This window comes from Phlebotomus argentipes, unplaced genomic scaffold, assembly GCF_947086385.1.
Source record: "Phlebotomus argentipes unplaced genomic scaffold, Phlebotomus argentipes genome assembly scaffold_18, whole genome shotgun sequence".
In the NCBI taxonomy this organism is placed as follows: Eukaryota; Metazoa; Arthropoda; class Insecta; order Diptera; family Psychodidae; genus Phlebotomus; species Phlebotomus argentipes.
In genome coordinates, this window is record NW_026776177.1 from 11,405,560 (window position 1) to 11,417,868 (window position 12,309).

The 12,309-nt window shown below is 45.7% G+C and overlaps 5 protein-coding genes across 6 annotated transcripts; all 5 read left to right on the forward strand.

Annotated features, from left to right (window-relative positions):
• The first annotated feature begins 918 nt into the window (after positions 1–918).
• Positions 919–1,852, forward strand: LOC132260735 (SOSS complex subunit B homolog). Its single transcript, XM_059759050.1, has 2 exons — positions 919–1,109; positions 1,170–1,852. The coding sequence occupies exon 2, from the start codon at positions 1,183–1,185 to the stop codon at positions 1,780–1,782; it is 600 nt and encodes a 199-aa protein (XP_059615033.1). The 5' UTR covers positions 919–1,109; positions 1,170–1,182; the 3' UTR covers positions 1,783–1,852.
• Positions 1,853–2,013: 161 nt separating this feature from the next.
• Positions 2,014–7,999, forward strand: LOC132260733 (ubiquinone biosynthesis protein COQ4 homolog, mitochondrial). 2 transcript variants are annotated; one of them, XM_059759047.1, is made up of 5 exons: positions 2,014–2,039; positions 7,036–7,209; positions 7,271–7,478; positions 7,539–7,762; positions 7,821–7,999. In XM_059759047.1, the coding sequence occupies exons 1-5, from the start codon at positions 2,029–2,031 to the stop codon at positions 7,978–7,980; spliced, it is 777 nt and encodes a 258-aa protein (XP_059615030.1). In that variant the 5' UTR covers positions 2,014–2,028; the 3' UTR covers positions 7,981–7,999. The 2 variants fall into 2 exon arrangements, with proteins under 2 accessions (XP_059615030.1, XP_059615031.1); XM_059759048.1 differs by having other exon boundaries at positions 7,271–7,475.
• On the forward strand, positions 2,059–3,628 carry LOC132260732 (UDP-sugar transporter UST74c). The gene has a single exon (XM_059759046.1). It carries the CDS (start codon positions 2,335–2,337, stop codon positions 3,337–3,339), a length of 1,005 nt encoding a protein of 334 aa, XP_059615029.1. The 5' UTR covers positions 2,059–2,334; the 3' UTR covers positions 3,340–3,628.
• LOC132260739 (akirin) lies at positions 4,840–6,708 on the forward strand. Its single transcript, XM_059759051.1, has 3 exons — positions 4,840–5,001; positions 5,090–5,174; positions 5,232–6,708. The coding sequence occupies exon 3, from the start codon at positions 5,310–5,312 to the stop codon at positions 5,868–5,870; it is 561 nt and encodes a 186-aa protein (XP_059615034.1). The 5' UTR covers positions 4,840–5,001; positions 5,090–5,174; positions 5,232–5,309; the 3' UTR covers positions 5,871–6,708.
• Positions 8,000–8,364: 365 nt separating the features above from the next.
• Positions 8,365–12,290, forward strand: LOC132260725 (uncharacterized). The gene is made up of 2 exons (XM_059759035.1): positions 8,365–11,947; positions 12,006–12,290. Exons 1-2 carry the CDS (start codon positions 8,368–8,370, stop codon positions 12,218–12,220), a joined length of 3,795 nt encoding a protein of 1,264 aa, XP_059615018.1. The 5' UTR covers positions 8,365–8,367; the 3' UTR covers positions 12,221–12,290.
• The last annotated feature ends 19 nt before the right edge of the window (positions 12,291–12,309 follow it).

Below are 12,309 nucleotides of genomic sequence, written 5' to 3' on the forward strand. Positions count from 1 at the left end.
TTCCCTCCTTTTCGCTTTCGTCGCACTATTTACCTTCGATCTGAGGTGTGGCTTCTTCTCCACAAAGTCCACGTCTTTGGCATCCCGATCGAGGCGACTCCACGGCTTCCCAGGGACACCTTTCCAGGCCTCCTCGCGCTTCCTATTGTTGTTTATCTCATCGCGTGACGAGTGATTGCGCTCGTTCTTCAGGCGATTCTTCAGCCTGTCCAGCTCTCGACGGTGTGACAAATTGCTTGGCTCTAACCTCACCACCTGCTCGCAATCCCTGAGAGCAGCTTCCGTGTTGCCCAGAGACTCATTTGCCTGCATTCGCCTGTAGTAAGCCTTCACGCACTGTCTATCCAGAGACAGTGCAATATTGCAATCCTCAATGCATTTATTCTGCCGATCGAGTCGCAGGAGGCACAGTGCACGATTTGTGTAGTAAATGGGGTCATCCGGGAAGATCTCAATTGCGCCAGAATAGAAGTAAATCGCCCCCTCAAAGTCCTTCTCCTTCACACACTTGTTCCCCTTCTCCTTAATTCCATTGGCTACGGTGTGGGGGTCCTCCGCCTTGGGAGCCTCCTCCTCAGTCTCTCGCTTCATCTGACTACGCACGGGCACATCGATATCCTGCCACAAAGGGAGCAACATTGAATTTTCCCCGTCAAACAATGGAAACTTCTCGAGGGAACCTAACCTTATTGTCCTGGGGCTCCGTCTCCTTCTGCTTCATCTCCCGCTGGAAGTCCAGCACCTCCTTCATCTTGATCTTCAGCTCCTCGCAGTTCTGCTCCACTTTCTGCTTGATCTCCAGCTGTTTCTCCACCTCAGCCATTTTTCCCATTTTCCCAAAAACTCCCTGTCGCTGCTGGTCCAACGATGGCCGACGTAGATGGCGCTGCGGCCAGTTGTCAGAAATGCTGTGAGTTCTCTGTTTGGCTGTGTTTTCTCACTCTCACATCACATCACACTGGATCACGCTTTTCCGGGATTTTCTGGCCAAAATCTCCACCAAGAGTCACTAAATATTTGAGAAAATGCAACACTGGTGATCATAGAGCACCGTCACACATTGCATGAGTTGTAAATAGGAGGTAAAACCTGAGAAATCTCTAAAGAATGTAAGTACATTGCCGTGGAGAAATTGATTTCCAGACACTATCCATCAATTCTCCCCACAGATTTCCTCGGAACATGTTCACCACAGATTGTACAGCCATCAAGGACATCCGCCCAGGGCTGAAGAACATCAATGTCGTTTTTATCGTGTTGGAAGTGGGCGCAGCCACTGTGACAAAGGAGAATCGCGAGGTGCGAACATTTAAGATTGCCGACCCAACGGGATGCATCAATTTGTCGATCTGGGACGAGCCCGGGAAGTTGCTGATTCCGGGTGATATTGTACGCCTCACGAAGGGCTACGCCTCCATTTGGCGCCAGTGTTTGACGCTGTACTCAGGCAAGAACGGGGATATTCACAAGATTGGCGATTTTTGTCTCACATTCAACGAACAATTGAACATGAGTGAACCCAATCCCAGCCTGACGGCCATCAGCCAGCCTCAGATGATTGTGAACAATGGAGCAAATCTGGGACCAGTCAGCAGCAACAATGGCACACAGATCGCCGCTCGGACTACACAGGGCAGCAATGGGGGCGCCGGGAGCAGTGGCAGTGGGTCTGTCAGTGCCTCGAAAGCCTCTCGCGTGAGCAATGAGACAAAGTCCAGCACTAAGATACGCACGGGACGCTCCAGCGGCGGTCGGGGGAGTGTGAAGAGCGACAGGAGGTAGTGCCGAGTTGAGTGTGTGCAGGGATAATGTCTATTTATGGAGAAATATACACGGGAATTCCCATTTTCACACAAAAGGCGAGAGCACGGTGAATTTGAATTGCGCGCGCGCTAGAATTTCCGGAGATTCCGGAGTGTCATTGGATTGAGCGCGGCGGCTGAACAAAAAACAGCGCAAAACAAGGTGCGAAAGTGGTGTTTAGGCACAAAAAGTGGAGACTCTTCAAGGAAATAGCAAGACGAGTCAATGCCGATGAGGTAAATTGATCAATTGTGTTTGTATATTTGGCGATTACTCAATGCAAATGACGGGGTGTCGCGGTGCGGCGCGCGGCAGCCGTCAGATGGCCTGTCATCGTGGCCGCGGGATGTTGATATTTCCACGAGGCTTTTCCGGGCTGTTTCGCTGGGTAGCGGTGTGATAGATAGTGCTGCCGATGCAGTTCTAGCCCGGCAATCCAGTGTGTTAGTGGGCCAAGTGTGAAATCAGGCCAGTGGACTTGCAAATGCTTGGCGTGCTAAGTGCTTTTTGATTCGTGTGCACTTTTCAGCCATGGGGCGAGGGGCTTCGATGGCGACACCATTGCTGGGGGAGGATGACGGAGGCGCGGGAGCGCTGTACCTGAAGAAGGTGGGCAGTGCGGTGTTCTACGGAGTGGCTTCGCTGATGATCACAGTGGTGAACAAGAGTGTCCTGACATCCTATCACTTCCCGTCGTTCCTGGTGCTGAGTCTGGGTCAGATGCTGGCGGGAATTACGGTGCTATGGGTGGCGAAGAAGGTGGGCGTGCTGACGTTCCCGGATATGACGAGGGATACACCGCGGAAGCTATTTCCGTTGCCGCTGCTGTACATGGGAAACATGATCTTCGGCTTGGGTGGGACTAAGGCGCTCAGCTTGCCCATGTTCGCTGCCCTGAGGCGATTTTCCATCCTCATGACGATGTTCCTGGAACTGAAGGTACTGGGCATTCGGCCCAGCATTCCCGTGCAGATCAGCGTGTACGCGATGGTCGGCGGCGCTTTGCTGGCGGCCAGCGATGATCTCAGCTTTAACATGGAAGGCTACACCTTCATCATGATTACGAACGCCCTCACGGCCGCCAATGGTGTGTACGTGAAGAAGAAACTGGAGAGCGTGGACATGGGCAAGTACGGCCTCATGTACTACAACTCCCTGTACATGATCCTGCCGGCGCTGCTCATCACGTGGGCCGTGGGCGATCTCAGTAAGTCGGTGGCCTTCCCCATGTGGACGGACCCCCTGTTCACGGTGCAGTTCCTGCTGTCGTGCATCATGGGCTTCATCCTGTCCTACAGCACGATTCTGTGCACGCAGTACAACTCCGCCCTCACCACCACCATCGTGGGCTGCCTGAAGAACATCAGCGTGACCTACCTGGGCATGTTCGTGGGCGGCGACTACGTCTTCTCCTGGCTCAACTGCATCGGCATCAACATCAGCGTGTTGGCCAGCCTTCTCTACACCTACGTCACATTCCGACCCAAGGACACCACGCCGCGCAAGATCCTGCCCGAGAAGATCGAGGCGGTGTAGCAGAGGGTTTCCGCTGGCCACTCAGTGTCATACCAAAGGTGTAGTGCAACTAGCGGTGTTGTAAATATCAAGATGATTAGTGACAATTACTGTTAATCAGACATTGTATTGCTTTGTGACACTAATTTTCGATGCCATTCACACATTTGTAATTTATTGTATATCTCTTTTTACGACCAAGGAAAATTACCACACAAAAATATTTGTGTGCCCGGAGAGATCGCAGGAGAATCTCTGGGATTTACTCTATGAGCTAGACATTATGTAGGTGAAATATACTATATTTACTCAGATGAAACAATATATTCTTTGCTGTGTCCGTTTCCGCCATTCTCATAAATTTCACGGCGTGTGTGATAAGAATATGTTTCGGCAATAAGATGAATCGTTGTTATCTCAAGTGCCAGTCACACATGCTCAAAAGTGTTTCCTCAATCCCCAAGTGAGCTTTGGAAAAAGCCATACCGTCGCACAAATAATGGTTTAATGGGTTTAAGTGAGAATCCGTCCTAAAATAATCACATAGTAAATCTGTCCAAAAAAAATTCTACGTCACTTATCAATTGCAGCCTTTTAGACATAAGAGACGAAAATATTTAAATAACCATAAAAATTGCAAAGATCAAACAATATAATGAGGTTTAATTGCCCATGAATAGAATCTTGCGAACAGGGATTTTATGTGAAAGCAGTAAAACGGTGCCATTGAAATGTCAAATGCCTTGTGGATTTCTTATCACAGCACACCTGCTGCCGTGGCAATTATGCAAGTATTCCGATAACTCCAGAACGCAAATTTTTAAAAATTCATCATTTATCAAGGAATTCATTCTATTCAGTCTAGAGTTCAGGTCTGACAAAATCTAGAAATATTATCTATCGCAGAATGCTCAATAAATTTGAGGATAATAATCATTGAAATATATAATTTATCAAAAGTTTTTTGCTCTCAATCTGCGATTTTCCTAAATATCCTGTTTTCAATCTCATTATCTAAAAGTTGAATTCACAAAGAAAGTAATGAGAATAATTTCAAATTATCAGATAAATAGAAAAAAGAAAAAAGATCAATCCTATCGAGCAGGAAAATTTTTGAAAATCACATTCATATTACAGAAATCGAGATTAATTTTTTTATCAGAAGTTTCTAATGGATAGATATGCTTACAAATAGCGGCGGGTTTTCAGAACGGCCGTTTTATGAGCCTCCGTTTCACTGATGTTGCATGAAACATGAAATGACAACGAATTCGAATTTTTCGGAATCTTATATGATTGTATGCTGCCAACTTCACGATATGACGCCAAAGAGTAATTTGATGGGCTCTTTTTGGCATAATTTGGACAAAATATCAATGAATAATGGCAAAATTTAATTACTAGCAATGCAATTAACTTCTGGAATTGCCCAAGAAGTATGATTTCATAGCTTTTTAGTGGTCCATTCAAATTGGCATTGTGAGTTTCGGAAAGTCGTCAGAATGCGAGCGTGTTGCCAGATGCGATGGCTGTCATTGTGTAGTATCGCGAGAGCGAGGAAAAGGTGTTCTTTTGTGTAAGAATCTGTGAAAAGCGAGCAACTCGGGGTCCAACTGGAACTTCCGGGCACATTGTGGAGGTGCAGTGTGAACATTGGGCGGAAGTGCGCTGGACAGGGAGCGAGTAAGTGTGATTAGTGGCCGAACCACTCAAGTGTGCGTTGAGTGAATCATTTTGTTCTCTCCTTGTGACGATTGGGGCGCTACCATAGGGGCTGAACCGGACTTTGCGACGACCTGGGCATTTCTGTGCAGTGACCATTTGAGGACTGGAGCGGCCGTGGGCAGCAAGAAGAGGTAAAAATAGCGAGGGCAAAGAGGCGATGTGAGTGGCTGACGTGCGACATCTTGCAGGCAGTCTCACCAACACAATCGCCGAAGGAGGCCTTCCGACATTTTGCTGGGGCGACCGGACGTGAGTGGGGCGGTTGAATGGCGTGCGCCACCCTGAAACGCTCCCTCGACTGGGAGTCCATCAATCAGCGCCCGTCGAAGAGGCGCCGCTGCAGCCCGTACGGGGCGAATTCTAGTGCCACAGCGAGTCCCAGCGTGCGTGACGCCGCGTGCGGGTGTGCTACGGAGCCATCATCGTCCCCCTTCGCCAAGACACCTTCGTACCCTATTCTTACGCCGGAGAAGATGGCCCAGACGGTGCACGATGAGATCAAGAGACTCCACAGGACGAAGCAGCTGAGCGCCGTGGCCATTGAACGGATGCAAGACTCAGAGTCGAGTGGCTCGGAGATGGGAAACGACAGCCCGCGGCGTCCGGACACGCCGCCAACCATGAAGAATCCGGACAAGGCTCTCTTCACATTCAAGCAAGTACAACTGATATGTGGGCGGATGCTGAAGGAGCAGGAGGAGAAGCTGCGCGAGCAGTACGATCTCATCTTGACATCCAAGCTCGCTGAGCAGTACGATGTCTTCGTCAAGTTCACGTACGACCAGATACAGAGGCGCTACGAGGCGGCTCCCAGCTACCTCTCCTAAGGCCATCCTCGCACCGCGAAGGCTGGATTCCACTCCGGACATCGAAGCGACACACACACACACACACACACACACTTACACACCGGATCAGGCGGAATGACAGACATTTTCGTTACTTTTTCTACACACACACACACACATTATATAAATTAGAGGATATAGAGTTTAGCGGACGTTGGGAGGCCCTGCGCCGCCCAGGGCAAAGGATATCGCGTAAATTGACACATACTTGGTAATTGTGCGGAGGCACACCCTCTCCGGATGTCAGGGAGTGCGAGAAGCACCAGCTAATGGGCGGAGGAACGAGGAGCGATGCTCGCGCGGACTGCAGAGATGCGATGATAATGATGAAAATTAATCATTTTAGTGAGGATAAGGATGATGATGATAGAAATCGTTTTAAGGCCCCTTTAAGGAATATCGAGACATTTTTTGATAATAATCTCCACACACGATGGACTTATTCTTGAATTTATATAAATTATTTTGTGCCCATTTGCATATAACTTTTGTTTTCTAATCTTATCCATTTGCCATTTATCTCTCTCCCTCTCTTTCACACTTCACATTGAAAACACACAATTTTTCCTCCCTTCGTTTTTTTGTATGTGCAAAATCGAAGGCAAAAGAGGCACGCAAGGTTCGCGCTTTTGAGATGAAAGAAAAAAAAATAATATGAAACAATAAATGTGTACATTGAGAAAGTAATATTTTCATACGGAACAATTCGCCACAATATTTGCTCCCCAATAGAATAAATGAATAGCAGGAGAGAAGAAAAACAGTGAGAATGAAATATGAAACCAATAGAGCAGCTAAACAGAGGGAATAAATAAAAGCAAGGGAAGGATTTTGCGCAACAGAAGATGATAAAGTCATTGAGATAAAATACCACAAGTAGTAGTTTTGTGCCTAACTCTTATGGATTACACACAACATAATAATTGCTATATTATTTTATAATGAAGAGAAAAAGGAGAGGACATAAGTGAAGAAAATTAATAATTATACAAGAAAAAAAATACATGAAATTCATAGTAAGTAAGTCTATGTAATACCAATAAAGATACCGCAAGTAGAAGTGTCTTATTATTTGCCATTTTATCCATTTCATGGAGAGTTTTTCGTGATATCTCTCATTAAAGCTTCCTTGTGTTGTTTTTAGGTCTTTGAGAGGGATTTCCCTGTTCGGGCGATTGCAGGGATTCAGAAGATTATCTGTGGAGTCGACAGGACGCTTCGAAGATGACTTTCACATGAGAAAAATCCCGGTGACAGAGACTCAGAGGAAGATTCTGTCCATTGGATCCTCAGTGGCGGCATTGTTGGATCCAAGAAGGTTTTTGCACACCTGCAAAAGTGTCCAATTACCACTAAATTGATGATTTCATCCGTTTTAGGCACGATATGATAGCGTGTCTGGGCGAAACAACAGGCGAGGTGGCACTGAGGCGCATCCACAAGGAGATGAAGTCATGCGAAGAGGGCCTGCAGATCCTCGACGATATGCCACGCATCAATTCTCGCACTGTGGACCTCGAGAGCCTGGGAAAACTGCCCGCAGATACATTTGGTCATCACTATTGGAAATTCCTGAGTGACAATGTTGTAATTCTTTCTGATAAGCTATCGCATTATGAGGATTAAGGTGTCTTTCTGGGTTTACAGAAGGTCACGCCAGACTCGAGGATGGAGGTGAGATTCCTGGAGGACGCCAAACTGGCATACGTGATGACACGATACCGAGAGTGTCACGATTTGATTCACACCGTTTTAGGGATGCCCACAAATATGCTTGGAGAAGTGGCTGTAAAGTGGGTAGAGGCACTTAATACCGACTTGCCAATGTGTTGGGGTGGAGCCGTATTTGGGGCAGCCAGACTAAGGCCAAAGTAAAGATGCGGAAGTGCCATCAAAAAGAGCCCTCTTTAACGGTTTTTTCTTCTACAGGCAACGGAAGATGTATGTGCAGCATTACTTACCGTGGGCGATTTCTGTGGGAAAAGCCGCCAAGCCACTGATGTCGGTGTACTGGGAGAAACGCTGGGAGCAGAGAATTGATGAACTGAGGGATGAATTGCAGATAAAAATGCTGGAAATTCATGAATAAATTTGTATTATGGATGATGCTATAAAATTTGAATGGAGTGTTTATAAAGAGTGCGCTGCGATCGCGCTTGCGCTGTCAATGAAAATCATTCAAAAAACAAGCGTTCAGTGTGTGCGTCGCTCAATGCAAATTGATGAAAATTCGTGAAAATGGATGGAAAAGAGAGGAAGCGGGATAACAAAAGATCATCGGTAAGCGGTGAAGTGGTGATTGATGATGTGGGATTGGTGAAAAGTGTGAGATTCCTTGCAGATTCTGAAGAAACCCTGCGATCCTGACACCTCGGATTGTACGGCGGATACGAAGACAAAACTCATCCGAAGGATCAGTTTTTCCGGGAAGAAATCCGTCAAGTGAGATAATTTGCGGTATATTTTGCCTTGTCGCATGCCTAAAGATCATTTTTGTAGGGAATTCATCCAGGATGAGGACAAAAACACAGTTTGGGGCACTTCCTATGAGGAGTCTGCAGAGTCCAATGTCCCGTTGAACAATTCCAGCTTAGAGAAGAAATATGAGGACAACAATATCTCAGTGGCCATGGAGATTGACCCTGAATTAGCAGTACATCATCAGATGGATCCGCTTAACAAAGAGAATGAGATTCCCGATGTCACCATTTGGTCTGGTAACATCAGCAGAAAGGCGCCTCTGGCCAGTTCAACAATGCTTGGAGACACTGAAATGGACATCTCATTGAGAGATCAGCCCAATGTGAGAAAAGAGAGCTCCAAGCAGTTCATGAAAAGTCCGCCCAGGCTGCTCAAGACGAATCCTTTTGCGTGGCTGGCGGATCCCAAAGTCGTGGGAAAGGATGCATTGTCTGAGTGCACATTTGTCCCCAGTCCTCTCACCCAATCGCAAATGATGAGAGAAAGCACGTGCAATTTCAATATATCATCACTCCATGATGACCTCAAAGAGAACCAGAGCAGGCTGAAAGTAATGGAAATGAATGAGAAATTGCGTGGTTATGCTGAGCAGGATCAAATAAGCCTGAACTTTACTGAGATCTTTCCTGACAAGAAGAGGAGGCAGCTTTCGGATGAGTATCACCTAGAGCTCACTGAAATGACAGAAAGAAAGATTTCTAATCTGCCCGAAGTGAGTAAAACTGGCAGACGGACAATTTATTTCACTAAGGAGGACAATGAGATGACTGTGTGTGAGAATCCAGATGGAAATCGCACCAAAAATCTGCAGAAAACCATACACTTTGCTTCTGATGGAGAGCAAATGAACATATCACGTTATCAAGATGACCAGAAAGGCAATCGAAGTGTGAGATGTGTGGAAATGGAGATGTCCCTGAACACTCCAACTACTGAAATCAGTAAGCAAGACAGGAAGACGAGGAAGACCGAACTTTTCTCAGCGGACAACAATCAAATGAATCTGACGGATACTAAAGTGTTATTCAATACAGAAGGTCTTGAGAAGACAATCCAGAAAAAGCGTAAAACAACAGTTTTTTCTCCTAACGACAATGATATAGATATTACTGGCGTGTCTGATGAGAGAACAGTCCAGGGAATGAGGATATGTCATCAGGATTCGATAAAACTGATCAGGAAGGACAGAAAGACAGTTTACTACTCTCCAGAGGACAATAACATTGATGTTACTGGTTCTTCTGGTCAGGATCTTACAGATGAAATGGATATTTGCACACAGGAGACAAAGAATGTGACAAGTAAGGATCGGAAGTCAGTCTACTTCCGTCCTGGTGAAAATGACATGATTATCACTGGAGTTTCTGTCCAGAATCCTGAACGTGAAATTAGCATTACTCCTCAGGAGACGGCGAAGGCGGCAAGGAAGGATCGCCAAACAGTTTTCTTCCCTCCAGAAAATAATAGAATGAATATCACAGAAGTTTGTGATCAGGAAATAAGCCTTTGTTCTCAAAACACTGGCAAAGTGACAAGTGCGGGTAGAAAAACAGTTTATTTCTCTTCTGATGGCAATGAGATGAACATGACTGGTATTTCTGGTCGGGAGCCTCAGCAGGAAATGAGCATTTGTCCGCAAGATGCAAATGATGTGACTAAGATGGATCGCAGAACAGTTTATTTTTCCACAGAACGCAATGGTATAAACATTTCTGGAGTTTCTAATCAGGATCTCCAACAGGAAATGAGCGTCTGTACTCTTGAGACGAAGACTGTGACAAATAAGGATCGGAAGTCAGTATACTATCGTCCTGGTGAGAATGACATGAATATCACTGGAGTTGTACGACAGGAGCTTCAGCAGGAAATGAGCATTTATCCCCAGAGTACAGAGGAGGTGGTAAGAAATGATCGCCAAACAGTTTTTTTCCCTCCAGAGAATAATGGAATGAACATCACAGGAGTTTCTGACCAGGAATGTCGCCCGGAAATGAGTATTTGCCCTCAGGAGATGGAGAGTAAAACAAAGAAGGATCGTAGAACGATTTATTTCCCTTCTGGTGGCAATGAAATGAACATCACTGGAGTTTCTAGCGAGGAACAAAGCATTTGCAATCAGGGCATGAACAAAATTGGGAAGATTATTTGCAGAACAAATCTCTACCCTGCCGAATGCAGTGAGATGAATATCACAGGTGTTTCTGGTCATGAAATGAGTATTTGTGTTCAGAATGCGGTGAAAACAGACAAGAATAACCGTAGAACAGTGTTCTTTCCACCTGGCAAAAACCAGATGAATCTCACTATGAACATTGATGAGAGTGATGGGAAATCTGTACAGGAAATGAGAATCAGTCCTGAACCATATCGAGATGCTGTTTGGTTCGACCGCCGTTCAATTCCTCATGAGTTAAACACGATGAATGTGTCCGAAGTTCATAGTCAATTGCCAGCGATGGACATGAGCTATCTAGCTCAGAAATCTGAGAAGGATCAGATGGAAATTGAGAATGAGAATCCAATTATTGGTGGAGTGAGAAGGAAAATGAAGGACGGTGATAAAAGATTAACTCACGAGAGTCTGGAGAAAAGTTTTGGGCAACAAGAGACTGAAGAACTTCGATCTACGATGGAAAAATTGGATATTCAACCCACTGATGCATCTCTGAAGAAGGAAAATTTTGGTGAAATGCCCGAAGATTGGAGTAAAGCCAACTGTTCGGTCCAGAATTCCACAGTTTCTTGTGAGATGATGGAAGAGTCGAAGTTATCAGACACGAAGATGCTCATGGAAGAGTCTTATGTTGAAGCTGCTAGTATTATGGACAATACATCAGCGGATATGCACGCCTCGCCAAATATGACGCTGGACAACACAATCTTTCGTGTCACGAAAGTTGTTCCAGAACTTGGGGAATGGCGTCCTCGTGAGGTGCCGTCCAGAAATATCCGTCGAGAGACATTTACAATTCATAAGAACTCTAGGAAGAGTGAAGTGGAAGTGGACATTCCTAAAAGTCTTTCATCCACCATTGAGTCTGTGAAGATAAGTTCAAATCGTTCATTGACTTATGAGAATACGACTTTGGGCTCAATATTCATTGAGAGTGAGCATGAACGCTCAGGAGCACCTGTGGAATTGCATCAAGTGACTCAACCTGATCAATCGCTAGTGGACTTCTTGGGAAGTGATTTGTTCGAGATACTGAGTAATGTGCGTGGAGCGAAAGCACAGGCTCTGGAGGTCCGAGAACGTGTCTTTCATGAGTACAACACCGTGAAGCAGCATCTGGAGTATTTCCATAAGTGCCCCAACCGATTTCAGCTGCCGCTGTGCCCGAACTATAGAGATCTCGTTGGAAACATGGTGGAGAATCACTGCCAAAGCATCTGGTTCATCGACAAATTCATGGACAAGGGCCTAATGATGTTCAAGCATCGGAAGATCACAACCTTTGAGATCCACATGAAATTCCAGCCGCGGCTCCTCAGGAACATGGATTACGTGCAAAATCGTGGCTGTTTGGTCTTTGATAGCATTGAAGTTCGGGACACGGATTGGTACATCGGCAGAGGTGAGTTGTAAGTTGTTTCGTGGTATTGAAATAAGCTAAAGAATGCTTATTCTTGCAGATCCTGCGACGAAATCCAAGCTGTGGATCTATCTGCACAACAAATTCCGCCGTCAAGTCCTTATGGATTCCTATTTGTTGAACAAATACCGCCACTCAAACGATCTTCGAGACTTTCTGCAATACATCGATAGGATCTGCTGCGATATTTATGCTGCGAGGCCCAGGGCGGTTGAACTCATTAGGATGTTCAAGAATGGGGAACTAAATGCGTGAAATATGATATGATATGGAATATTGTGTGTAATTGTAATTATAAATGAATTAAATTTAAATAATGAAATCTGAGAATTGAGTCAAGCTTC

Bases quoted from the DNA above. Each gene is read 5' to 3' on its own strand.
- LOC132260735 (XM_059759050.1), top strand. From the start codon at position 1,183: ATGTTCACCACAGATTGTACAGCCATCAAGGACATCCGCCCAGGGCTG.
- LOC132260733 (XM_059759047.1), top strand. The intron at 7,210-7,270 runs GTTTTTGCACAC...CATCCGTTTTAG, and splicing joins GCATTGTTGGATCCAAGAAG to GCACGATATGATAGCGTGTC. The intron at 7,763-7,820 runs GTAAAGATGCGG...TTTCTTCTACAG, and splicing joins GCAGCCAGACTAAGGCCAAA to GCAACGGAAGATGTATGTGC.
- LOC132260732 (XM_059759046.1), top strand. From the start codon at position 2,335: ATGGGGCGAGGGGCTTCGATGGCGACACCATTGCTGGGGGAGGATGAC.
- LOC132260739 (XM_059759051.1), top strand. From the start codon at position 5,310: ATGGCGTGCGCCACCCTGAAACGCTCCCTCGACTGGGAGTCCATCAAT.
- LOC132260725 (XM_059759035.1), top strand. From the start codon at position 8,368: ATGCCTAAAGATCATTTTTGTAGGGAATTCATCCAGGATGAGGACAAA. The intron at 11,948-12,005 runs GTGAGTTGTAAG...TTATTCTTGCAG, and splicing joins GGATTGGTACATCGGCAGAG to ATCCTGCGACGAAATCCAAG.